The 27,512-nt window shown below is 38.4% G+C and overlaps 2 protein-coding genes across 5 annotated transcripts; one reads left to right on the top strand and one right to left on the bottom strand.

Annotated features, from left to right (window-relative positions):
• Window positions 1-6: 6 nt before the first annotated feature.
• On the top strand, window positions 7-16,996 carry mmd2a (monocyte to macrophage differentiation-associated 2a). 3 transcript variants are annotated; one of them, XR_014530692.1, is made up of 8 exons: window positions 8-344; window positions 8,165-8,246; window positions 10,524-10,684; window positions 13,819-13,893; window positions 14,020-14,121; window positions 14,608-14,677; window positions 15,679-16,403; window positions 16,434-16,996. XR_014530692.1 is itself a non-coding variant. In XM_083524624.1 (7 exons), the coding sequence occupies exons 1-7, from the start codon at window positions 352-354 to the stop codon at window positions 15,880-15,882; spliced, it is 738 nt and encodes a 245-aa protein (XP_083380750.1). In that variant the 5' UTR covers window positions 7-351; the 3' UTR covers window positions 15,883-16,996. The 3 variants fall into 3 exon arrangements, 2 of the variants coding, with proteins under 2 accessions (XP_083380750.1, XP_083380749.1); XM_083524624.1 differs by having other exon boundaries at window positions 7-395; window positions 15,679-16,996; XM_083524623.1 differs by having other exon boundaries at window positions 15,679-16,996.
• A 37-nt stretch (window positions 16,997-17,033) lies between these two features.
• ap5z1 (adaptor related protein complex 5 subunit zeta 1) lies at window positions 17,034-25,705 on the bottom strand. Of its 2 annotated transcripts, XM_083524398.1 has the most exons (18): window positions 25,506-25,705; window positions 25,150-25,290; window positions 24,104-24,290; window positions 23,884-24,028; window positions 23,693-23,805; window positions 22,557-22,725; window positions 22,345-22,389; window positions 21,353-21,493; window positions 21,238-21,275; window positions 20,683-20,845; window positions 20,286-20,464; window positions 20,049-20,191; window positions 19,406-19,558; window positions 19,123-19,234; window positions 18,888-18,985; window positions 18,658-18,790; window positions 18,349-18,563; window positions 17,034-17,842 (listed from the first exon to the last, which is right to left on the bottom strand). In XM_083524398.1, exons 1-18 carry the CDS (start codon window positions 25,544-25,546, stop codon window positions 17,572-17,574), a joined length of 2,487 nt encoding a protein of 828 aa, XP_083380524.1. In that variant the 5' UTR covers window positions 25,547-25,705; the 3' UTR covers window positions 17,034-17,571. The 2 variants fall into 2 exon arrangements, with proteins under 2 accessions (XP_083380524.1, XP_083380525.1); XM_083524399.1 differs by lacking the exon at window positions 22,345-22,389.
• Between the last annotated feature and the right edge of the window lie 1,807 nt (window positions 25,706-27,512).

The raw sequence follows: 27,512 nt of genomic DNA, 5'->3' as shown, positions 1-27,512 counted from the left end.
GTGCGCTCCCTGTTTATTCCAGAGGAGCAAATGGGCGGTCAGGGGATTTAAAATGACCTCTCAAGCCTGATCTGCAGCACAGATGCAGTATGATGTACGGGTGCGAGGCTTCTTCATGGCTTTGCAGGTTTCTCATGAACTTCTGCGCGCTTTCGGAGTAAATGAAGTACCCAGAGTTCACGTGCGACGAGCGCGCGATCCAGTGGATCCCGAGCTGCAGGAAGGGGCTGCCCGCCCGCGCGCGCGCGCGCGCGCACACACTCACTCACGCACGCACACACACATACACACGCAGTCACCATGTTCATCTGCAGCATGGATTTCAGGAATACTAAGTATGAAAGGTAAAAAATGCATTCAAGACTGCTTACTTTTCAGCCTCAACTGTACTTGCTGTGAGTATCTCTATCTATCTATCTATCTATCTATCTATCTATCTATCTATCTATCTATCTATCTATCTATCTATCTATCTATCTATCTATCTATCTATCTATCTATCTATCTATCTATCTATTTTTCTTTCTGTCCAAACAGATCTATTGATTATCAGAAACACCTCCCTGACTATTGCTCTATAACTGTATAACTTGTTTCTAGTTCTGTTGAGGGTCCAGAAAAATCAGTACACAAAAGATGAAGAATTTGCTCATCTGAGAAACAGATCAATCAGGTGACTTCAAGAAGCCTTTATTTTTTTTTACTGCTTTGTTGAACTGAAGGTACTGAGATGAAGTTGGACTATGCTGATAGTCAGGGTTTGCAGTGTGCAGTATAGTGTACTGATCACAGCTGTGTATTTATGTTATGTGCAAAGGAATCTGTGTGTAAAGGATGTTGACAGGATGGGGTAGAGTTTCCTAGAGGATAAGCAAAGTTTTATGTTTTCCTTTTTTGGGGAGAAAAAAGCCGGATGGCTCAGATCTTGACTGTACCCCCAAACTATTCCGTTTTGCTCAATGATTCTGTATATTGTTAATAATTCTTGCTGCATTTTCACAGTTTTTTGCTTTTCATTTAAAGTTGGGAAAGTATTAGAAGTAGAAGAACATTCGGAATATCTTCACCTGTCCATGGAAGATTCAATTTGCTAATTAAAGCATGCAAACCTTTCCCCCATGATCTTAAATCTTTTTTTTAAAGAGAATTTTTTGCATTCTCTTCAGGACCGGACTCGTCATGTTTGTTTTTATAGATCTCTGACATTACCCTTGTGTGTCTGCGTTTTGGTATCAGTCTATCTGTACACATGGTTTATAACCTAAACAATGACACTGCTCATGTATGCATATTTACAGCGTATGTTTGTGACACTTCTTAATGTTTCACCCAGACATTATAAACACAATGAAGTCCTAAAATATGTATGTCTCCTTAAATAAAGCAAGGGTGTGTGTTCCAGCTTAGACTCAAGCTCTCAAGGGAAGAGGTTTCCATTCATTGTGTGCATTGTGTCCTTTGCATGCGGGTCAGAATAACCTGGCATAAATCATCGGGGTGTGTTATAGGAAAATAATCAATGGTGGAGTTGACACAATAGTGTTATAGATTTATTAATTTTAATGAATATCAAATGATAATGGCATCATTTATAGTTACATGTACTGTGGAATTATTCTTTCCAATATTAATTTATTGTCAAACAATGCTGTCATTAGAAATGAAGACAGTACAGCGTACCAATCAAAGAATAAAAAATAAGCATAAAAGTTGCACAGAATGTGGCAGCTGATGAGTGGCAGCAGTGATTTATATATCGCATATATTTCTTATCACGCACAATGTTATTGATAGGGTTTATTGTAAATCTTATATATTATAGCATGTGCATCAAGTGCATGAGTCCCTGTGAAGTTGCTGTAGGTATGAAAATAATAATGTTCTAGGATTTATTTATATCTTTAAATGATAGGATTAATGTTACAGATGCACTGTTTTGGAATATGGATCCAATCAGTGTCCATAAACGAATAGAAACATTGGGAAACTGCTAACAGACTTTAAGTTATTCAGCCACAAAGCATTGACCACCTATAAAAAACAACACATGCAACATACAACCAATTATATATTTTGTCTGTTATATATTAAAGCAGTATTGTTTTATTTGACATCTATTCAGTAGCATGTAAATAACAGCTTTTTTTTGGAAGTCAGCTAGGACCTGGGATTCTTTTACAGAACAGGATGTTAGAGCAGGAATGCTCAAGTTGGAGGCCCATGATTGGGGCATTACCCCCTTACATAACTTCAGATTACAACACAACTCTAGCTGCCTGGACAGTCGATATTAGGTGACATAATTGCCCCATTAAACAATAAGATCATTCAAACTGACAGAAACTGGCCTAAATAGTTAAAAACATTCAATAATGCATCCAAATGTAGTTTAACTGGTACAAGTGATTTGCTGCAGTTGTTTGTGACCAGGCAACTGGACTATTTCTAAAGGGAAATTTGGACTTAGACCCCAGAACAGATCTATTAATCATCTATTGAGGCTCAGAGATCCGGATTGTTTTGCTTCACTGGGCACAGGCTACTTGTTCAATATTCAGTGTCTCACTATTATATTAGAACAGGCTGAGCTGAAAACTACTGCTGTACACTTACACACAGTGGGGTGCTAATAAGTATATAAAATGATGTAAGCAGAATATTGTTTCGCATTGTTTCGCATTTTTCTGTCAGGTTTATTCATTTAGTGTGATAAATTATGCACATTCAGTTCACAAAGCACACCTGGGACATCTTTCCATATTTCAAATATAATCAATATCAAGATGAGAATCTACGCCTCTGTTTTATGCTTCTCGTATCTCTGTGTGTATAAAACAACTGCTAAAATGTGCCTGATGGTTTTAAAAGCATGCTCTGCAACAGACATAAAATAAGGGAGCGCTGGGGATCAACATAACATGGGGCAAAATGTAACATTGACTTTTATTACACAATGTGCTCTTTTGGCCACATTTGCTAGCCAAGATCTGCAGCCAAGTTTCAGAATGACATTAATTGTGTTTTGAAAAGATCCGTGTCAAAGTGTTTTATGCCTATAAGTTCTTTTTATTGACCTGCTTGTAATAAAACCTGTATAACTTTATTTGTCATTTCCCTGCCTACAACTTAGCAACATGAGACCAACTAACAGCAAGCGTTTAGTACAACCTCCATATGGCAGAGATAGTTGTTCTTACAATGCGTTATAACTGAGCCACCTTCTGTAAACAATGAGAACAAGTTAATGCATTTCATATGAAATAGTAAAATAAACAAAGTCCTTGAACCCTTTTTTTTTTTTTTTTTACAGAACGACACAGTGAGTAAGGAAAAATAATTGTGCTTCTTCTATCCCTGGAGAGCAATGGATGTAGTTTGTATTATGTTAGAGGTGACATGAGTGTGTGAGATTGTACCCTGTAATCGATTGATACCACATCCATAGTTTTCACCACTTTGTGCTCAGAAGACCCTGGAATAGGCTCCAGGCTTCCCTGCGGCCCTGTATAGGATTAGAGGGATAGACAGTGGATTGATGGCTGGATAGTACCAAATGATTGTCTGTCTGTAATATTATACAGGCAGTATAATGCAGTTTGGGTGGAAAATTTGTTAAATACATCATAGAATTGTATTGAATTATTGTTGGTAATAATGTATCAAGCTTTTTTGCTAAGTGGTACAAGAATCTATTACAAATAACACCACCCTTAACATACAATCACCAGAAATGGCAAAAGTACACACATCTTTCACTTAAGTAGATAAGTACAGATACTCATGTTTTAAAATACTCGGGTAAAAGAAGTTCTGACTATACTTTATTATTCAAGTTAAAGAAGTTTGGGCTCTAACATGTACTTGAGTAAAAAGTAGCCATTACTATTACCTGTTTTAGAGTCACTCTGGTAACTGGACCTCTCATCATAATAATATGAGGGCTGTCAGTCGTTTATAATATTTAATTGCTATTAATCGCATGATTGTCGTGAGTTAACTCACGATTAACTGCAACTTAATCGCACATTGTTATCTGTTCTAAATGTACCTTAAATTAATACTTTCCTTCTTTTTATACTCTAATCAACATGGACACTCTAATACTCTAATCAAATATTGCTGCTTTATGCAAATGTATATTTATTATTCGTGAAACCAAACTCAACATAGAGCATGAAGACAAAATATTCTTGTAAACGTTTTAAAGTAATTATGATGTTTTAATTTACGTAAATTATCAGGACACCAAACGGAACCTTTGCTATGTTTCCACACGGAGGATTAATGAGGTGATACCGGAGAAACTGTTACCTCTTATAACCTTCATACGGATTACATAATCAGAGAATTTTTGTATTCAAGGTAAATTTGTTTATTTAAAAGTACATTTCGAGCTTTCAATTCATATATTTATTATGTCTGAGAAGCAAGTATTCACTGAGATTTAGGTTGTTTTATTTGTGTGTTTGTGAAGAGAGATGGCAGAGAGCGCCCCCTGTCTGTTTGCTTTATTTTATAATAGCACAGTGTTTTGTTGTTATTATGAGTGTATACAAATAAAAGTACATCCTTAACAGATTCGTATGATGTATTGCTCTTTTTTGTACGATAAAAAAATACAGAGTAATTGAAGTTTGTTTCGGCGTTATGAAGAAAAAATACCACAAAAGGTGCATTTGTCGACCCCAGAGGGTTAATTGTGTGCATCATGGCGGATTTTGGTGCCGATTTGAAACGTGACGCATCAGTAAAACAAATGGTTACAAATTAAAAATTATTAGTGGAGTTTATTTATTATATATTAGTAAAGAAAAGACGTTTTGAATGAACGTGTGTTGCGTTAAGGGTTTTAATTTTGCCTCTTCTATATTTATTTATTTATATTTTTAATAAAAATGGTCAAACAGAAATGCGTGCTGCAGTAATAAAACCAGTGGCGTTAAAATTAATTAGCATTTAGACAGCTCTAATGAATATATTAATACACAACAATTAAAAACGTTGTTATCTAATGAATGTATCCAGGCTGAACATCCACCATATAGAACACAAGTATGGAAAAGATGATGATGATCAGGTGATCAGTTCTTTTGTTCTCAGTCATGTTTTTATTGCTGACTCACTCTGTCTCATCCACATTAACCCCAGACTTCTTGTTGCCTTCTATCTTGCTCATTGTGAGCTTCATAAACTAGTCTACATCTGTGGTGTGTGAGAGCCAGGAAATGATACACCAGTGGATTGAAAACGATGCACAATGAGAAGGAGAAATATTGACATTTTACCAAATAGATTAAAACTAAAGTAACGAGCCTGGTTTGAAAAGGTAAGAAGTAGAAATTACAGATATTTGTGTAAAAATGTAATGAGTAAAAGAAAATTGTTTTCCAAAAAATAAATGAAGTCAAGTATTGATTTCAGAAAAATCTACTTAAGTACAGTAGCGAAGTAGTTGTACTTTGTTACTTCCCACCTCTGCCCATCACTTTCGGTGAAGTTGTACATGAACAGTGGGTGCTAAAAACACATTTAAATTGTTTGTTTGGATAAGGGAACTTTACATTCCTTGTATAAAGGAATGCTTAATTGAATATTTTGTTCAATACTAAAATGTGTTAGGTTGCTTCCCGCTCTCCTCTGTATGACAATTTCTTGCATTACTGTCCAATGTTATGGAAAATGTAAACAAATGATTATTAAAACACTTTCCTCAGCATTCCTTAATGTATTCTCCCCTTGTCTTGCATAGAAATAAAGGATGTTTTGGCAGAAAATAAAAAATAAATCCTCAAGCTACTGGTCTTCAAGTTCATCAATGCTTGAGTGACATAAAAGAGCAAAGATTCCACATGGGGTTAGACCTGCCAATGACAGGCAACCACTGGGAAAATTCCTACAACGTGATCAGGATTAGAATACGATTCTGGCTCAGCATCATTCGCAGTATTATTAGATGGGACCAGAGGGGGTATGCTTTTATATGTCAATAATCGCTTACATTTGTGTGTGAATGACACAAATTCAGCCATAGCTCATAGCTTTTTGTCTGCCATACTTGATTTTTCTTTGTCATCAGGAAAACACTGCCTGCATTCCAATGCCCTTGTCAGCCTTCTTATTTTATGAGCTGTGTATAATGTTCACCAGTGTAAACAGTTAGGGCACGTAGCTTCAAAACTATTTGGCAGAAAACGCGTGTTTAGTTTGGCATGGAGAAAATATGATTGGTTTACATACTGTAACCCAGTTTCCCAAAAACATTGTAAAATGAAGTTGAATGTCATGTTCACTTTATACTTTTAATCCCTTACATATATTATGTACAAATGGTTTGTGGACACCTTTATTCATATGTGCTTACTTGATCATCACAATCCACAAATTCAATTCCACAAATATTTGCTGTTATAATAACCTTCTATAGTAAAGAAAAGAGTGCAGGCAGGGTGGAGTGGGTGGAGAAGAGTGACAGGAGTGATTTGTGATAGTAGGGTATCGGAAAGGATGAAAGGGAAAGTTTATAGGACTGTGGTGAGACCTGCGATGTTGTATGGTTTAGAGACAGTGGCATTGAGTAGAAGACAAGAGGTGGAGCTGGAGGTAGCAGAGCTGAAGATGTTGAGGTTTTCGTTGGGAGTGACGAGGATGGACAAGATCAGAAATAAGTTTATTAGAGGGACAGCGCATGTAGGACGTTTTGGTGACAAGGTGAGGGAGGCGAGATTGAGATGGTTTGGACATGTGCAGAGGAGGGACATAAACTATATTGGTAGAAGAATGCTGAGGATGGAGCCACCAGGTAGGAGGAAAAGAGGAAGGCCAAGGAGGAGGTTTATGGATGTGGTGAGGGAAGACATGCAGGTAGTTGGTGTGAAAGATACAGATGTAGAGGACAGGGTGGTATGGAGACGAATGATCCGCTGTGGTGACCCCTAATGGGAGCAGCCGAAGGAAGAAGAAGAAGAATAACCTTCTCTTTCCTGGGGGGATGTTCCAGTAGATTTTGGAGCATGTTTGTGGTGATTTGTGCTCATTTATCCACAACGGTGTTAGTAAAGTCAGGTACTTATGTAGGGTGAGGAGGCCTGGGGTGCAGTCAGCTCCAAATGGTGGTCAGCAGGATTGAGCCGTCTTCTAAGCCAACTCATGCAAAAAAGATCGTCATGAAGCTGGCTTTGTGCACACGGTTTGGATCTCATTTTTCCTAAGCTATTATTTTTCCTCCAGATTTATGATAAATTTGTAATTAAATATATGTATAGCTAGAAAAGTTAAGTGTCCCAATACTTTTGTTTATACAATGAATCTTTTGAGTTCAGGGCAATGAAAAGTCAGGGTTTTTTTTGTCTTGCAGTAGTAAATACTATACATTATGTAGCGGGATATATAAAAATATAGAGAAAGAATTGAACTCGCAACATTTCCTGAAAAAACAGAAAATGCCCCTGCTTTCCTCTCATACGTATTCAGAATATGATGAAAGATTTGTCTAGACAGTTCTCTTTCATGGAAAGCCACCATAAGATGTAATTTAAATAAAAATAATACTTTTCACACTCAATTTAATAAACTTTTTTATTTGTAGATAATTTTTATTAAATGTTTTACACTATCAAACTTCCTGTAAAGTAGTTTTACTAATGAAATATGCTTGTGTGATTATGATGTGTGCTTTTCTCTCTCTGGAAATACGGATTTACATGTGTCAGAGGTTTTACTGTCACTGGTATAACTGTGACTATGTTACTGTCACTGGTGTAACAACCTGTGCTTATGACACCATTTAACTAAAGTAACACCACCGCATTAAAAATAAAGACCACCGGTTATTATATCTTAAAAAGAATTTCAATGCTGGCACAGTTTCCAAAATAGAACAAATCACCCACATACTTATTTAATAAAGCAATCTACAGTTTCTTCCTTCGATCTTCTTTTTTTCTTATAAGCATACATTCATTTATCATCTGTGGAGTTCCACATGTTCTCCTTATCTCCATGAGGGTTTTTTTCCAGGTTTTCCAGTTTCCTCACACCTCACAAACAATTCCTGCTTCACCCTGCTTTGTTGCTGTAATCGACCAGGATAGATGTGTATACAGAAGGAATGAATAAATAAAAGTCTGAATTGTATTAATCAGGTACGATCTGTTTGTTGTTTCAGATTCATGAACAGTCGAGTTCCATCCAGCAAAAGATATCAGCCAACTGAATATGAGCATGTAGCCAATTGTGCTACACATGGGGTACGTAGACTCTATCTTTATAATATTAAATAAAGGTGGATTTGTGAAGACACATGGACTAGTGGTGATAGTGAGTTTTTTTTTTTCTGATCAGGAATCACAATCACTAAACTAATGAATATAATGAGGGTTTAAAGTGTTATCTATAAACCTGCATTGATATGTACACTATATGGGCAAAAGTATTGAAGTATTGATTTCCAGCCATATTTGGTGATTTGACAGACTGTTATCACAAAGTCACTGGCACACAGTTGTATAGGATGTATATGGATGTAGTAGCATTACGTTTTCCCAAACCTGTCCCAGATTTACAGCGCACAATGCGAGCTCCCTGAAGATATGGTTTACATGGGTTGAGAGTAAGATCTTGACTGGCCTGCTATAGAGCTCTGACCTCAACACTATTAAACACTTCTATAATGAATTTAAATGCTGACTGCACCCCAGGACTCCTCACCCTACATCAGTACATGACTTTAGTAACACTGTTGTGGCTGAATGAGCACAAATCTTTACAAGAACACCCCAGAATCTAGTGGAACATCTTCCCAGAAGAGTGGAGGATATTATAACAGGAAATTTAGAATAAATGTGGAATGGGATGTTCCAAAAACAGATAAGAATCTAATATTCAGGTGTCCACAAACGTTTGTCCATATATTATAAGTATTTATATGTGGCAGATGGCAGTGCTATCAGATACAGATAATATACCCTTGTTATGTTTGATTATAAAGCCGTAGTAGAAGATGATTCAAAGTAATGAGCTAACAACATTATGCTGGTTCTAATTTTGATCTCTGTCACTAGTTAGCCAAGATTTTATTAATTTATTTGTTTGCTTCTTTAACTATTTATACAAAAGCATAAATGTATATAAGTGCTATATACAGAAAGGTGTTTCTAACCCAGTTCTCTATACAAACATTTAGCAAGAATTTTCTTGGAAGATTATTTTATGGATTTTGATTTAACCTTTAGCAACTCAAGAGAGGACAACTTTATTAAATTCATTTTAACTTTGTCTCGAGAGATATTGGGCCATGTTGGGTGTTGGTTTCCTTCTGCTCTAAGGCCTTCTTGTATTTACACCCCTGTACTGACATGCATAAAAAGTACAAGGATATAATCTTAAATAAGTAAAAAATGCTTTCAGCACAGTGAAATAACATGGAACCACGAGCATCAGTGGCATCAGCATAAAACAGCAGAGCAGAAGAGAACCCACCTACACACACACACACACACACACACACACACACACACACACACACACACACACACACACACACACACACACACACACACTAAAAGGTAGAGCAGCATAATCCTCTGATTCAGAATGCAGCCTTTAAAAAGGTGTTTGATTTACCACCCAGATTTCATTTTGCTGGAGCAGAAGGACTGCAGTGCACTCTGGGAGTTTTTTGGGAGTTTTCAGTGTTTCATTTCCTCCTAAATCAGTTCTGCAGTTTGTGTTGCTGGCAAGTGGTTTGCAAAGTTATTTTTCATGGCTGTGTTTCTCTGTTTTTGGGGGAATGCTAATGTTTGGATAAGTCCTGCTCTCTATAATCTTCCTCCCGTGCTTTTACAGCCTCACATCTGGCGGGACCGGCACACAGCCGTCTCTCGGACAAAAAAATCCTCTCTGATCTTTTTTTATCAGCCTACCAACCTGAAAGGACATCCGTGCAAAGAGTGTATACATAACAATGATTGTGTCAGACTCAGTTTGATATCAGGGTAAAGAAATAATGCGTTGTTTATCCATCTTCTGTGGGCTTGTTGACCTGGTGATGGCAACATCTGTTTGAATCATGTTTTGTTTTTCAAAAAGTGATGGGAAATTAACAGGTTTAAAGAAACAACAAAGCTACATAGACATTGCTACAATACTGTATTTGTTATTAATTAATTAGACCAGGAACTGTTGGCTTATTTGTCAGTATGTTAATATTTAGTAAAATTAACCCATTGGTGGTAGCATGTGGCCCGTTAGAAATGGTCGATGGCAATGAAATCTACAAAGAAACATTTATTTCCAGATGAATGGAAGTTACAGAGGTCAAAGTCAACGACTAGGTCAGGAACTCTTTAGTTGTTTTCCCTATTGAGAAGATGAGGAACCAGACTTGTAAATTATATTCAAATTAGATTGGGCTTTGTGGTATTTTTTTCCCATCCATAGAAATCGATTCATAGAACTATGTTATTTCCTAGAGTTTTTTTATTTTTATTTTTTTTAATTTTAAATATGTCTGTTTATTTGTTCAGTTTTGGATTATTCCAAGTATCATGGGCAGTTCACTGCTGTACCTCCTCTCTGACGACAAATGGGAAAGCATCACAGCATGGCTTTATGGCACCGGACTGTCTGGCCTGTTCATCATGTCCACTATGTTCCACACCGTGAGCTGGAAGAAGAGTCACTTGCAGTGAGTATTTTGTGTAGCATTCAGTACTGAGAAAGTGTGTGCAGTTTGTGCATTTTCATAATGAAGCACACGTTAACACACACACGCTCAGCATCAGTGAACTTGATATGACTGTGATAAGAACAGATAAGAACAGAGTGTCCTGTCTTATTTCCTTTATGGAGCTGGACAGTTGTTAGCACCAGGCATCATATAATGTTAATCTTCACGTGTGTGTGTATATATATATATATATACAGTGAGGAAAATAAGTATTTGAACACCCTGCTATTTTGCAAGTTCTCCCACTTAGAATTCATGGAGGGGTCTGAAATTGTCATCGTAGGTGCATGTCCACTGTGAGAGACATAATAAAAAAAAAAAATCCAGAAATCACAATGTATGATTTTTTTAACTATTTATTTGTATGATACAGCTGCAAATAAGTATTTGAACACCTGAGAAAGTCAATGTTAATATTTGGTACAGTAGCCTTTGTTTGCAATTACAGAGGTCAAACGTTTCCTGTAGTTTTTCACCAGGTTTGCACACCATGCAGGTGGGATTTTGGCCCACTCCTCCACACAGATCTTCTCTAGATCAGTCAGGTTTCTGGCCTGTCGCTGAGAAACACGGAGTTTGAGCTCCCTCAAAGATTCTCTATTGGGTTAAGGTCTGGAGACCACGCCAGAACCTTGATATGCTTCTTACAGAGCCACTCCTTGGTTATCCTGGCTGTGTGCTTCGGGTCATTGTCATGTTGGAAGACCCAGCCTCGACCCATCTTCAATGCTCTAACTGAGGGAAGGAGGTTGTTCCCCAAAATCTCGCAATACATGGCCCCGGTCATCCTCTCCTTAATACAGTGCAGTCGCCCTGTCCCATGTGCAGAAAAACACCCCCAAAGCATGATGCTACCACCCCCATGCTTCACAGTAGGGATGGTGTTCTTGGGATGGTACTCATCATTCTTCTACCTCCAAACATGTTTAGTGGAATTATGACCCAAAAGTTCTATTTTGGTCTCATCTGACCACATGACTTTCTCCCATGACTCCTCTGGATCATCCAAATGGTCATTGGCAAACTTAAGATGTGCCTGGACATGTGCTGGTTTAAGCAGGGAAACCTTCCGTGCCATGCATGATTTCAAACTATAACGTCTTAGTGTATTACCAACAGTAACCTTGGAAACGGTGGTCCCAGCTCGTTTTAGGTCATTGACCAGCTCCTCCCGTGTAGTTCTGGGCTGATTTCTCACTTTTCTTAGGATCATTGAGACCCCACGAGGTGAGATCTTGCATGGAGCCCCAGTCCGAGGGCGATTTACAGTCATGTTTAGCTTCTTCCATTTTCTAATGATTGCTCCAACAGTGGACCTTTTATCACCAAGCTGCTTGGCAATTTCCACATAGGCCTTTCCAGTCTTGTGGAGGTGTACAATTTTGTCTCTAGTGTCTTTGGACAGCTCTTTGGTCTTGGCCATGTTAGTAGTTGGATTCTTACTGATTGTATGGGGTGGACAGGTGTCTTTATGCAGCTAACAACCTCAAACAGGTGCATCTAATTTAGGATAATAAATGTAGTGAAGGTGGACATTTTAAAGGCAGACTAACAGGTCTTTGAGGGTCAGAATTCTAGCTGATAGACAGGTGTTCAAATACTTATTTGCAGCTGTATCATACAAATTAATAGTTTAAAAATCATACATTGTGATTTCTGGATTTTATTTTTTAGATTATGTCTCTCACAGTGGACATGCACCTACGATGACAATTTCAGACCCCTCCATAATTTCTAAGTGGGAGAACTTGCAAAATAGCAGGGTGTTCAAATACTTATTTTCCTCACTATATATATATATATATATATATATATATATATATATATATATATATATATATATATATATATATATATATATATATATTGACAGACACATTGCCTGAGTTGCCTGACATTTTAACACATCTAATTGTAAATGTTAACGGATTCTAAATAATAACTAGGCAGCTAGTTCCTAAAAGTTCCTAAGCTTAAGTGGCAGATGCATGTTTTACACACAGGATGTTTATCCACATACTGTTTCTACTGAGAGTCGTATTACACTGGTGTAGCGCTATTTATGTAGAAATACCTACATGTAAATAATTGTGAACTTGAAAGGTTAAACAAAGAGACTGCTTTCTATATTAACTGTAAAATTAGGTGTGAATGGTACGCTGTGAAAAAAAAAAGTGTATTAATTTGATTTTAAAAAAGGTTTGGTGGGGTGTAGGGATGAAAAAAACAGATTGTATATATTAAACAGGTACAAATACAAACTAAACTAGGATTGTTTCCAGGCCATCCGATTAAGAGATTAAACAAAATTCATACAATTAAATGATTGTTAGTTGTTTGGGTATGAGCCATAAGTCAGTTCATTGAAATTGCAGGACAAAGAAAGACCATATTCACTAACATGAACCTACAGCATTCATTCCTTCATCCTTAGTAATCATGCCAAGGCATCAGGATCCTGCTGGCTCATACAGTATCTGGGGACAAACAAGTGAAATTAAATTGTTATTATGTGCAAGTACAGACAAAAACAATAATGTTTGGCAAAAAGGGACAAAAAGAAAATATCTTGAATATAATCAAATGTCAATTATATATTACCTTTCAGACTAGAAAATTGTTTTTCATCATTACCTGCTCCTTATTCTTTCTCTAGACAAAAAGTACAGCTTTATGTACAAATATGTTTAACAATCTTATATCTGGTTTTGTGTAATTTTACAGAATATATTTTTTTGGTTATATTAAAAACATTTTTTGTGCTGGCAGCTCTGGCATTTGCACCCATGTTTCTTTTTGTTAGTTTTCTACTGGCATATTGGTTAAAATAGAGAAAAGTATTAACAGTAAATGCCATTTGAAGCTTGTCAAACCTGTAGATATCTTCCAGATCAGCTGCACTGTACACTTAACATGAATTTACAGATTTAAAGGAACTGCCTCACATGGGCTTGTCGATTCATGTTGGGCTTCTCAGATGATTACTTGATATATCTTTTCATGTGTGACTCCTCATCACTAAGTGAGTGACGTCAAGGGTTCAAAGAGAAGAAAAAAATCTAACCTGAAACCCTCCATTTGTGCTCTTGCAGGATTGTAGAGCAGTGCTTTCACATGTGTGACAGGATGGTGATTTATTTCTTCATCGCTGCCTCGTACGCCCCCTGGTGAGTGCTCGAGGTGTAGGTGTGAGCATCTCATTGCTTAAAAAAGGATCCTGTGTGTTCTGTAGAATCAGTAAAGGTCTGTTTGTTGTCAGGTTGTACAACATTTAATGTGGGAGTTGTGTGCAGGTTGAACCTGAGGGAGCTCGGCCCCTGGGCGGCACACATGCGCTGGCTGGTGTGGATCATGGCCTGTGTGGGATCTGCTTATGTCTTCTTCTTCCATGAAAAGTAACACAGCTGATTTTTCTTTATGGATTTTAGCTACATGAGAAAGATTGTTTTTGGTTTGCTTGAGAATGATACAGTGGAAGAATATGTACAAATAGCTGCCTACTGTCTGGAATAGATGTTGGCATAGTCTGCATATTTTATCACAAGAAACAGCAAACATTGCAATCCCTGGCAAAATAAAACAATTTTTTCCACAGTTATCACCTGAAATGGTCAATTTACATGGGTTTAATAGTAATAATCATTAGTAGTATTAGTAGTAATTCTTCGCTTCGTAACAGGTTTTCTCTTTAAACAATGAACTTCTAACTTCCCCCAGTCCTATAAATCAAAATTTTTTTTTGATACTCTACAGTATAATGTCCTATGTATTAGGTCTTTTATGTCCTCAAAAAATCTTTTATATATTGATTATGTAGCAATGGCTGTGCATGAGAAATGTAACAGCAGTGTAAATACATAATAACTTCTCTTAATGTTTAGGAATAAGATACTGGACCTGACTTGCTACACGGTTATGGGAGCCGTTCCTGCATTTGTGCTTTTGTCAATGGTAAGAAGGAAGCCGTCATTGTACAGAAGTCACACACACAGCTGATAATGCTGTAGCTGAAATCATTTCTGTATTCAGTCTTAGGCAAAATTCTGCTATTAATGCCTATATGTTTTGTGACTCCCAAACTTCAAGGATTGCTATACTACAAAATATATCTAATAAATTAAATATTAAATGTATATACACCCTTCAGGTATAACATTATGACCACCTGCCTAAAACAGTTCTGACCCGTTGCGCATTAACAGCTTCTTCAGCAGTTCGAGCTACAGGCGCTCGTCTGTTGGATCGGGCAACACCGGTTAGCCTTCGTGCATCAGTGAGCCTTGGCCGCCCGTGACCCTGTCGCCGGTTCACCACTGTTCCTCCCTTGGACCACTTTTGATAGATACTGACCACTGCAGACCAGGAACAGCCCACAAAAGCTGCAGTTGCTGATGCTCTGATGCTCTCCAGTCGTTTAGCCGTCACAATTTGGCCCTTGTAAAACTCGCTCTATTTGTTACGTTTCATGTTATGTCTGATCGGTGTATACGCTATGTGGCCAAAGGTTTGTGAACACCTTATCACATGCTGCTTGAACATCCTATTCCAGATTTATTACCTCTTTGCTGTTATAATATGCTCCACTCTTCTGGGAAATCTTTTCACTACATTTTGCAGTGTGAGTCCGGGAATTTGTGATCATGGTCCGGGGTGCCGTTGGTGTTCCAGTTCACCCCAAAGGTGTTTAGTAGGGTTGAGGTCAGGGATCTGTGCAGGAGACTAAAGGTCTTCCTCTCTTAACTTCTAAAACCATATCTTCATGGAGAGTTTTGTGCACAGGGACATTGTCATGCTGGAACAGGTTTGAGCCACTACAAATGGATGTGATGGTCATGTGTCCACAGTTGGCTAAATTGAGTATCTTGACTGGGATTCAATGTACAAACACGACTCTGTACTCAACTTTATTATTATAATCCACTGAGTCTTTTCTCTGTCTGCTTTGTTTCCAGCCAAACAGGGAGGGCGTGTTGGAGTTGTCCATGGGCGGAGTTTTTTACTGCTTGGGCGTGGTTTTCTTCAAGAGTGATGGCCTTGTCCCTTTCGCTCATGCCATCTGGCACATCTTCGTGGCTATAGGAGCAGCTATCCACTATTATGCTATATGGAGGTATCTGTATGCGACAGGAAGCAGCCACGTGAGAAGTTCCAGGTGACACACGGAGTTGTGGATGGACATCATGTGCTGCCTGGGCCACGAGGAACCATGTGTTTACTTGTATTGAGAATTTATTCCCAGTAATTTAATTTACAAGAAAAACCAGTTGGACCTGCTCATGTGCTGCCTTTCACACGATCAACAAACCAGTATCCTGTACTGTATTTAAGAAAATATATTTTTGTATAGTGAAACTTTTACTTAAAATGGAATGGGTTTAGACATCATTCATTGTACAGGAAGTTCACAGAGGTAAAGAAAAAAACATATTTAGGATTTGAGAACTAGTTAGCTGGTCTAATTGGGTATGTAATAATTCTTCATTTATTGAAAGCACATTGTGATTTCTGCCAGCATTTATACATTTGTACATCCTTTGTTTTGCACAAGGAAGCTTTCTTGAACAAGTATAGTATGTATAGTTTTTGTCCACATGGGCACTGTGATTTGCCTGCTGCTGAATTATAAGAATGAAAGATTAAAACAAATAAATAAAAAAAATATATAAATAAATAAAGGGTGTTTTTTTACTGTGTTTATTATTAAGAGTTAAACAGCTTAATGTACGGCTGTTGTGTTGGAAGCAGGGAAAAAGGTAAAGTGTAAGGATCTGAATGACTTTAACAAAGGGTCAAATTGTTATGGCTAGACGATTGGATCAGGGCATCTCTAAAACAGCACGTCTTCCTGGTATACAAATCGTAATACCTCAAAGATCCAAGGCATCGATTCAGTTGGGGAGCAAATTTCCACAATAGTTGATGATTGCTCTGATCAAAAGGGGTCAAAACACATAAAGGATCCCAGCTTGCAGCGAATGGGGTCTGTGCAGCGGCAGAGCGATCAGAGTGCCCATGCTGAACCTGTACACCCCCGAAAGCTCCTACAATGGACGTGTGAGCATCAGAACTATACCATGAAGCAATAAAGGTCTTTCTCTGATGAAACACATTTTCTCATACATTATATGGACAACTGGACGTGTCACTTACCTGTGGAGGAGATGACACCAGGATATACCACAAGAAATGTTCTTATGGATTTAACTTTGACACATTCCACGTACATATAAACAGCTGCAGGCCAAATAAAGAAGCATCGTTCCTTCTTTCTCTGTCACAAAATACTTTTGGAGAAACTATGATCCGATATAAAAGGATAAACTATAATCAGAAAACTGTTGCTCTTCTAAGATTCTTAATCCAGCATGCTAGTAGTTTCTTAAATCCCAGACTTTCTTAAAAGATCTTCAAATTCATTGTGGGAAGTGTTTGTCTTTACTTATGAATGTTTTTTGATACATTTTAAATAAATGGGATAAAACACTTTCTTTGCATAGACAAAAAAAAAAAACCCCAGCAACAAAACATTGGAAAAATAAACTTTTCTTCATGCCAAAGGTGCTTCAGACCTCTGTGTAGGAATTCCGATTTGTACACAACAGACAAATTTGTCAGAAAGTGAAAATGTTATGTTATGTTATGTTATGGAAAAGGTATGATGTGTAACACTTTTACAGCTTCAGGGGCTTCCAGCAATACAAATACACCACCTAAACGTCAATTCATAGCAATGTTTAATATGAGGCTTTCAAGATTCCCTGCCAAAATAATCTATGCCAGTGTGATTGAGTGATTCTGATTGAGAGACCGAATAGCACATATTCCCATTGTGCAGCGCAAGAGTTCTAAACAGGCAGGAAGCTGGAATGAGACTGCAGCAGGCCACTGATGGCCCTCATGCGCTGTGGCAGGGCAGCGTTGGTGTCTCGGTGCCAGCGTGGGCAGTCACCCTGGGCGGAAGGCGTTAACACGAACTGGGCGACGTTTGGCAGTCTCAGAAGGTTGATGAGCTCATGCGCTCGTGTGATGATCTCTTTGCTGTCCTCATCGCTGAAGCACGTTGCCACGCGTCCACTGTGCGCAAATGAGCGCATCTTCGACAGAAAAAGTGAAGCTCTAGAACCCAAAAAAACACCACAAGTTTTTTTGCTTGTATACACTGGAATTGGAGTATTAGAATCATTTACTTGGTAAACATGTAAAAAGTATAATGTTACCTAAACATGTCTTCTTAACCCTGACCTCTCCTTCCATAAAAAACTTGCCCTATTTCATTGTTCTTGTACACATGGAGTCTTATTCACTCCAACAGAGAAATGTTTTTGAATATGAGCAAAAGTAATTTTTTTTGTGCTGGTAAAGGAGGATAAATATGTAAGAAATAAAACATCACAAGCAAATTATTTAATCAAACAGCCAATGAGAATTAAAAATAAAATCTGGCTTGTAATGGACCAACATCCAAGAGGAAATAGAGCTTCTGTTGGTTCATATTTGACCTTAATACCAAGTTTAACAATCTTTATCTGTAATGTGTAATCTTAATTGTATAATTATTGTACTCATTAAACAGCACCCTATAGCACTGCATTACTACTGATTATTAGTAAAGAAAGGTGTACCGAGGGATGAGGTCCTGACTGCGGGATGCCAACTTTGCCAGCGCCGTCATGAGCACAGTGAGCAGTCGTGGTGAGTAGCGAGGCGGGCTGGCAGACTGGCGTACCTGTGTGATCTCAAACAGCACCGCCTCAAGCCCCTCGAAAAAGGAAGTAATCAGCTCCACGGTACAGCGAGGGTCATAGGAAAGTGACAAATACGCCCCGATTACCCACACCTACAACATACGTACTGCTGTTTAGCTGATTAAGCAATATTACATTACACTGTATAGAATAAAGATCCAGCATGGTTATTCTATTCTCCCTCACCACATGTGTATAGAAGTCCTCTTTAGTGTAGATGTTTGTCGTGGTGCTGGTGAATTCCAGCAGCTCCTTGTACTGATCAACAATCAGCGGTGGGTGCAGCTTGCACAGGGCCTGCAGGTGTGTACTGAAAACTCTGCAGCACATATTCAAATCAACAGGTATACAATTTTCAATATATTTTATCAAAATATTCATACATGGGTATGGTGGAAGTGTTAGGACTTACTGACCTCTGCACTTCAGTGCTGAAGTTCTTTATCTTGTACAGCAGGCTGCTTCTTTCCAGCAGGACCAGCAGCAGCTGGTTCATCATCTTCCCATCAGCCATCTACAAACATATAGAATTCCCTTATATATGTGCCAGGTTTACACTCAGTCTCAAGTGCCAATGCTGAGGACTGGACATATGCCTGTGGTTTTGATCCAAATCAAATTTTAGCTCCAGTCACATCTTTATACTGTTACCTGCATAATTGTGTTGAAGTAGACATGTAACAGGACAGGAACAATTTGAGCACAGCACAGCACACGAGGACTTTCGGCCATCCCCTCCAGAGCATCATGAAGCATACTCAACCTGAAGAGCAGCATAGAGCAGTTACAGCAGCACCGAACCTATAATTGCTTTTGACTTTTTTTTTATTATTTAACAGGAAATAACCAGTTGTTTCTACACTGATTCATTTGCTTTGGGATTCATCAAAAAATGACTCCATTGTTAATATCACAAGCAACAAGCATGTCTCACCGGTCAATGGTGTCTCCGGTGCCTGCCTCAGGTCTGAGGATGTAGAGGAACAGACCTCTGTAAGATGGCTGACGGAAGGCATCCAGGGACGCTGTGATCTTGGAACCCTGCTGGTCCCACACAGCACGATCTGCAGCCTGATACCATGCTGACCTGTAATGGGATTCATCAATACCAGTCAATACAGTGCTTTTCTTTACTCTTGCGCTGTAACTGCAACGACTGCTAGCTGAGATTCTTCATTAATTGAAGAATCTGTCGTGTCAGCAATAAAAAATAAATAAAAAAAAGTGCATTGTGATAGAGGAGGAAAAAAATCCTTAACTAAACTATTATTTTGATAATTGATCAATAGATATTGTTTTTATTTATTTGATTAATATTTAAATATACAAAAAATCTAAATACTGCCATGCTGCTGATTTAAAGTCTATTAGTTTCCCATACAAGACAACTGCATGGTCATTGATCATCAGGCAGATGAACATGTGGCTTTTCTAATTACAGAAACCTAGAAATGAGGTCTAATATTTGCATTCAATCCATTTTTTTCATAGGGTGAAATGCGTATATATTTATACACACATACATCATTAACCTAGAATAATTACATATGTTGTATAAGGTACCAAATCTTGCCAACCTGTGCTGAAGATCCAGGGCTGCTGCCAGGCAGGGAAGATCCAGCAGCGTATGGAGTAACTCGATCGCCGTTTCAGGAGCCAGAAAAGAAGGCAGCAGCTCCATAAACTCAGAGATCAGCCCTGGACTGTTCCATGCCAGAAACTATTGGACAAAACACAGAGTAAGTTACATTGCATCACTCCATCCGCTGGCTAATCGGGCAACTCATTTGAGCTTTGTGGAGAGAAAAAGTCACCTTGAGCAGGTTGGGGAAGCTTTGCCTGTATATGGCCACTTTCTTCTGCAGCACGCTCACATTGTGCAGGCAAAAACTAACAAATTCGAAGGCCAGCATGGGCTCGTTGAAGAGCTCTGCTGGGAAACGGCTAAAGAGATGGTGGAAGACGGCTTCTGATTCCACAGCAGCGGTTTCGCCTGGGTAAAGAACATGCACAGACATGGTGCCATCAACACACAATATGGGTAGTGTGTCAAGACTGAAACTTAGTCAATTTTAGTGCAATGATCCCTTCTACACAAGAGATGTTAGATGTATAGGAGATTGTGTAATGTACATTAGTTTTTTTTGGTTTTTTTTAAAGACCTTATGGGAGATAAGAGAAAAGTTTTGTTGCAGGCAGCAGGACACTTACTATGGTTAAGGTAGAACTGAGCGATGGGCAGCAGGACACGAGCAAAGGCCAGATCTGTACTCAGCCTGCCATACAGTGCTTTAATACAGGGAAAGCCACGGTAAACGTAGGATGGATCCTCACTGCAAATTATGTCCATTATGGACACCGACTCCACAATGCACTGGACAACAGAGAACAGTACTTATGCCACATCACATGCATGCATATTAAACATGCAATATCACATGCTTGTAATAACATTTACTCCTGCTGAGTGCAATATTCTGGTACAATTGAACAGATCAGGTAATGTCTCTAAACACTGCTTAATATATGCAAAAAGGATGGCTTTATGAGCAGGACACAAGTGCATTAAATCCATATATTGAGAAGGTGTTCACTACAGACGAAGCTCATAAATGTTTCACAAAAATGAGCACCGAACATTGACTGAAGACAAACCCATTGTTACTATATACTGTACATGCAAATGTCAGCACAAACAGTTTTAGGTATAACAGGTATCAAATACAAAAAAAACATTGATTAAAAGATCAATATTAAATTGGTTACCGCTTTCTGTAGCTCTGCATCTGCTTTCTTTACAGCCTCTGGAATAAAAGACAATGATCATTTAAATGCTTAGACTGAAGCAGTCTGTTGGATGGGCTTGTGGTGGTCAACTCACTCCGGTCACTCTGTTCAATAAGCCGGTGGCAATACTCAAAGGCTTTCTCCCTCAGACGCTCTTTTGGGGGCAGCAATCGACTGGATGAGGAGGTTGCAGACACCATAGACATCACCGAACTGTCCAACTCGGACCGGTCATCTACACAGCCGATTGTAAAATAGAAGTGTCATTTTGAGGTAAAGAATCGATTAAAGCTAAAGAGTCAGAACCAACTTGAGGTATCCTCCCAAAAACATGCGAGTAGATAGACTCATGTGTGCATGATGCACTGAGATGGACTGGGGTCCAGTCCAGGGTATATTCCTGCCTTAAATACAATATCCCTATGATCCACCACAACCCTGCATAAGATTTTTTGTAAAAGTGAGTCAGTGGCAACACAATAAATGGCTTTACTGCTACACAGCCACAGGTCCAATCCAGAGTTTTAAGTTATGGCATGTTCTCTTCACATCCTCATGGGTTTCCTCTGGGCTTACTGGTTTTCTCCCACCTTCTAAAAACACATGTTGGGTGTGAATTGATGTGACACCCCCCCCAGATGTAAATTAATTTATAATTGTGTATGTGTGTGCATGGTGCCCTGTGAGGGTCTGGTATCCAATCCAGTATATTTCTGCTTTAAATGAATGAAAGAACGACGAATGAACAAATGAACGAAAGAATCCGTTTAAAGACGAGATCATTTGAAGTACAATTGACAGTTTTAATTAAAGGAAACACGTGCTGTTATTTACTAATAATGGTAAACATTTATTGATTTACTGTTAGAAAATAAATTCAAATCACACAGCACAAAGAAGCTCTGATTTGTGAATAGAACGTGAAGGCCCAAACCAGGTCCTGGAAATGTATCTTGTGTAGAGATTATTTGTAGCAATAATACCATAATAGATTTAACATTTTCTTCAGATTAGACAGGATTAAATGTTATGCTGTAAATCAAATTGAAGTCAAGCGTTAAGTGGAGCTTTCTGCTTGCTGCTTACCTTGAAATGAAGTTGTGTGAACGACCTGTGGTCTTTTTAGCTGAGCTAGCAAAAGTAAAAATCCAATCCAGAGTTATTTCTTCGGGTCATAAAGTAAACTGACGACTAGATGGTATCAAGCACAAATCTAACAAACTCAATCCAGGCTGCTTGGTACATCTGCAACAAAATAAATGTACAGTAACAACTGCATTCTCATCGAAACTTGCTACCTGATTCGGCATTCGATGTTCCATCCGTGTCATAGGTAAGCAGCCAGCTCTTGATCATTGAAAAAGTGTACATGTTCATCCACTGGTCTTCAGTGTAGCTCTGCCCCACACACAGCACAGTGAAGAAATCTCCTGCCACAGCTCCATCCACTTCAGTCATTAGTGCTGGCTGGAAACACAGTCATGCAGTGCTGAGAGCAGTCATGTTTCTTTTACTTGCTAACATTCAAATATGATTTGTCCATCTTGATAACTGAATGTGTTCACATGGGTAAAAAGTGAGCAGCTATGCATCTAAAGATTTCATTCAGATCTACAATCATTGGCAAATGTAATATTCAGCCCCTACACAGTCCTTTAATTGTCAGCCAATCATATAGCAGCAGCGTTAATTCCTTTATGCATAGTATGTTCAGTAGATGTTTGGGGGTTTTCTTACCATCTGGCACCATCAACCATGCTACAGTCAAAGCCACTGAGATTCTGTGGTTTGATGTGATGTTTAACTGAAACTCTTAGCATGCATCTGCTGAATTTTTTTTTCTTTTTACACATTGCTGCTATATGATTGGCCGATTCATTAATTTGTGGAAATTTATAAATGGGACAGGTGTTCCTAGTGTAATGGCCAGTGAATATAAATTAAACGGGCAGTTTTTAGCTTAAGAAATTTGGTTAGAAATGATGAGTTAGCAGGGTATTTGTGTAGGAAGGATAGGAAAAACATATCCTCACAACAGATTAGGACATTCCCATAATGTAGATCAGTTAACAATTAATGAGAATTTTTAAATCTTAATAAGCGGTTGAGGTTTAAGGGCCTTGCTCAAGGGCCCAGTAGCAGCAGCTTGCTAGTGCTGGGATTTAAACCCGACCTTTCAATGGAAGTTCTTTACCACTGAGCTACCACGTGTCCAAAACAAAATGTGGATTGTAAATAGTTAAGTCTAATATGTAGCATGTGACTGTGAACAACAATAACGTTGGTCTGTGTTGCATAAACTAGTGTAAATATAAATAAATATTCATGACTCATTTTATATCTAAGAAAATGTACAGTGATTCTAATTCAATATCTACGATCAATATTATTGTGTTTCTAACTGTACAGCTACAATCATGCGTTTGTGCTTTACCTGACGTGATCTGGGACTGGTGAAAAATCCGCCAGAGGACATCGAGGCTCCCTGGTAAATGCTGGCATATCGAAGCCAGTCAGCCAGTTTCCGACTGATGAGATTTACCTGATCTGGATTAAAAACATTTAGAATTAAACCATTTTTTATTAGCAACTATTCTCTAACTTTTGGTATTACCCTGAGCTCACCTTCATTAAGGATATCCGAACAGAAGTTGAACATTTTTGAGAGAATTGGAAGCGTGTGTTTGGGGATCTGTATCTCAGGCTGCCTTGACTCCAGACTCTTCAGTAAATTATGACTAAGAGGAAGCAGATCATCCTTGCTTCTAGCCTGTAGGAAATCGGCCCACTATTTCAGACGATGCGTTAAACCTGGAGAAGTCTGTAAAGGCTGAACAGCACTTACCTGTGAGAGCACGACACTGGCCATGTAGCTGAGTGCTCTGCTGTCATGGCTGAGGTCTTTATAGAGATCATGCGCACTGAGAGGCAGACTTTCCCTGAGGATGGACGAGGACAGGACCTGTAACTGCTCCACATAGGATGGAGAGCGCAGCAGCATCTGGAGCTTCTTTGCAAGATCTGCTGGAAGCCTAGCACCAGAGATCATCATGGTATTGATGTATATTTGTTGCAATTTCTACTTGCTATAGAGCTTGGAACAAAACAATTATTTGCAGTGTTCTAGATAATTGATAGAATGCCAGGGGTAGATCCAGGGGAAGATTTATGGTTTTAGTCTGTCTGATTAAAAACCTCATTTTTCAATCATTTACCACAGCATTTTACATTGAAAAGGAAGTCATTATAAGCTCAAGTCCCTTCAATTTCACATTATTTCTGAATGTTACCTTGTTATCTGATTGTATTAAATCTTACATTAAAACAGATATTTTACTCATTGACCCCCTGATCAGACAGATCACTAATAAGAATGGTTCTATTTTGCATTCTTTCCTAATTTAATATAACAATTTATTCGCAAATTTGATTGATTGTGGCGGACAGAAGAACCTTTCAGATTAGAGATTCTTCATTCTTGGTTCTTCCCCTTTTTGTGAACTTGAGCTGGCATGAACTCTGCACGCTCGTGTAAAAACTAATGATCCATTATAGATCAAATCCTCCAAAGTGTCAGATGAACATGCTCTTCACAGAAGAGATTAGACATGTGGAAAATCTGACCTTTCGTGCCAAATAGTTAACATGTATAATTTCACATTCACTTACATTTAAATAGGGACATAAAAATAATGCAGCAATATTGAATATTCACAATATCAATCCTTAGTTTTAAATATTTTTAAATACTAAGTCTTGCAGTGTATCTTTGAGTGAGTGAGTGTGTGTGTGTGTGTGTGTGTGTGTGTGTGTGTGTGTGTGTGTGTGTGTGTGTGTTGCTGAGACAGCTCCATGTACACTGGGAGTCTGAGCTACAATAAAGCATCTTACGTTCTGGCATATTTTGTAGCAGAAACAATCAAGTGGAGCCTCTGAAGGGAATCGATCACCTCTCCTCCTGGGTCTTTACCAGAGTGAAGCTGTTTAGAAACGCGGACATAAAACTTCTGGAGCTCCTCTTCCTGTATTTCTCTACAAAAACAAAAGTATAAAATATTACCATGACAGTAGCTAATTCTCTAAACAGCCATTCGTTTACTTTCTCGATCAGCATCTCATAACATGGATCGGAGTTGTGGTAAAAATATATATTACATGTTGCAGCTTTATTATGACTTTAAATCACTTCTTTATACGACTAAATCAGGCTTTAGCAAACATAATAGTAAACTAGCCAAATTTCATACCTCGCCTGCTTGATCAAACTCTCTTTTCCGGGAGCGTACATACTTAAGCAGCAAAGCCAACCACATCAGAGTAACTTTCTCTAGAAACTATAACTCGAATATAATCATAATAAATATGAATGCTGATTACAGTCAAAAGTGTTTGTTGTGTCAAACCACATGACAGCTAGTTCCGGGTTTGAGTGATCACGTGATGCTAAAACCACTGCTCATTGGTCGCTTTAAATTAGCATGTTGAGCTGTCACGTGTTGGTAAGAGCTGAGTGTGTAGAGTAGTGCTGGGAAAATCGGGTTATTTTGTTGACTTTGTGCTATCTGATTCATCAGAATAAACGATTTTCTTCGTTCATTTGAAATAAAATTAAATTTTAATCATCAGATCCTCCAATAATTTATACAGGTATATATAACTGCATCGCGTCCATGGGAGTCACGTGATGAAAGAACGAACGACTCGAATTAGAGTCGAGAACAAGCCATCACTAGTGTAGAGCTCTGATGCTGCTTATTAATGTAAACACTCCTGTGGGAAATGACCCGATCTGCGGTTTCTCATATACTCCACCCAACTCATGTGGTACCAGCACTCATATACACACGTCACACTTTTCACCATTTCTAATACTTGATGTAAAATATAAGATGAAACTCGAACTCGCATTTTGCTGCTGCCACATGATGGCTGATTAGATAACTGTTCCTACAGCCTATTTAATTAGCCATCATGAGACAGCAGCACGATTTCTAGGCGTAATTTGGCTTAAATTCATTATTTCAATTTGTTACCAATTCCACTGATGAAGCAACTTTAATTTTCAACCAGGATCTGCTAAGCCATAGGAACCGATTGATTAGGGGCAGGAACAAAACTGCCCCATGCTCACTCTAAATTATCTCACTCACTGTTTAAACATACTTTGTAGCTGCTAAAAAAAAAAAAAAAAAAAAAATTATATATATATATATATATATATATATATATATATATATATATATATATATATATATATATATATATATATACAGTGAGGAAAATAAGTATTTGAACACCCTGCTATTTTGCAAGTTCTCCCACTTAGAATTCATGGAGGGGTCTGAAATTGTCATCGTAGGTGCATGTCCACTGTGAGAGACATAATAAAAAAAAAAATCCAGAAATCACAATGTATGATTTTTTTAACTATTTATTTGTATGATACAGCTGCAAATAAGTATTTGAACACCTGAGAAAGTCAATGTTAATATTTGTTTGTTTGCAATTACAGAGGTCAAACGTTTCCTGTAGTTTTTCACCAGGTTTGCACACCATGCAGGTGGGATTTTGGCCCACTCCTCCACACAGATCTTCTCTAGATCAGTCAGGTTTCTGGCCTGTCGCTGAGAAACACGAAGTTTGAGCTCCCTCCAAAGATTCTCTATTGGGTTTAGGGCTGGAGACTGGCTAGGCCATGCCAGAACCTTGATATGCTTCTTACAGAGCCACTCCTTGGTTATCCTGGCTGTGTGCTTCGGGTCATTGTCATGTTGGAAGACCCAGCCTCGACCCACCTTCAATGCTCTAACTGAGGGAAGGAGGTTGTTCCCCAAAATCTCACAATACATGGCCCCGGTCATCCTCTCCTTAATACAGTGCAGTCGCCCTGTCCCATGTGCAGAAAAACACCCCCAAAGCATGATGCTACCACCCCCATGCTTCACAGTAGGGATGGTGTTCTTGGGATGGTACTCATCATTCTTCTTCCTCCAAACACGTTTAGTGGAATTATGACCCAAAAGTTCTATTTTGGTCTCATCTGACCACATGACTTTCTCCCATGACTCCTCTGGATCATCCAAATGGTCATTCTCAAACTTAAGACGTGCCTGGACATGTGCTGGTTTAAGCAGGGGAACCTTCCGTGCCATGCATGATTTCAAACCATGAAGTCTTAGTGTATTACCAACAGTAACCTTGGAAACGGTGGTCGCAGCTCTTTTCAGGTCATTGACTAGCTCCTCCCGTGTAGT

The sequence above is a fragment of the Silurus aristotelis genome, assembly GCF_946808225.1.
Source record: "Silurus aristotelis genome assembly, chromosome: 21".
Taxonomy (NCBI): domain Eukaryota; kingdom Metazoa; phylum Chordata; class Actinopteri; order Siluriformes; family Siluridae; genus Silurus; species Silurus aristotelis.
Note: the sequence above shows the minus strand (reverse complement) of the source record. Positions and strands in the feature narration are given on the sequence as shown.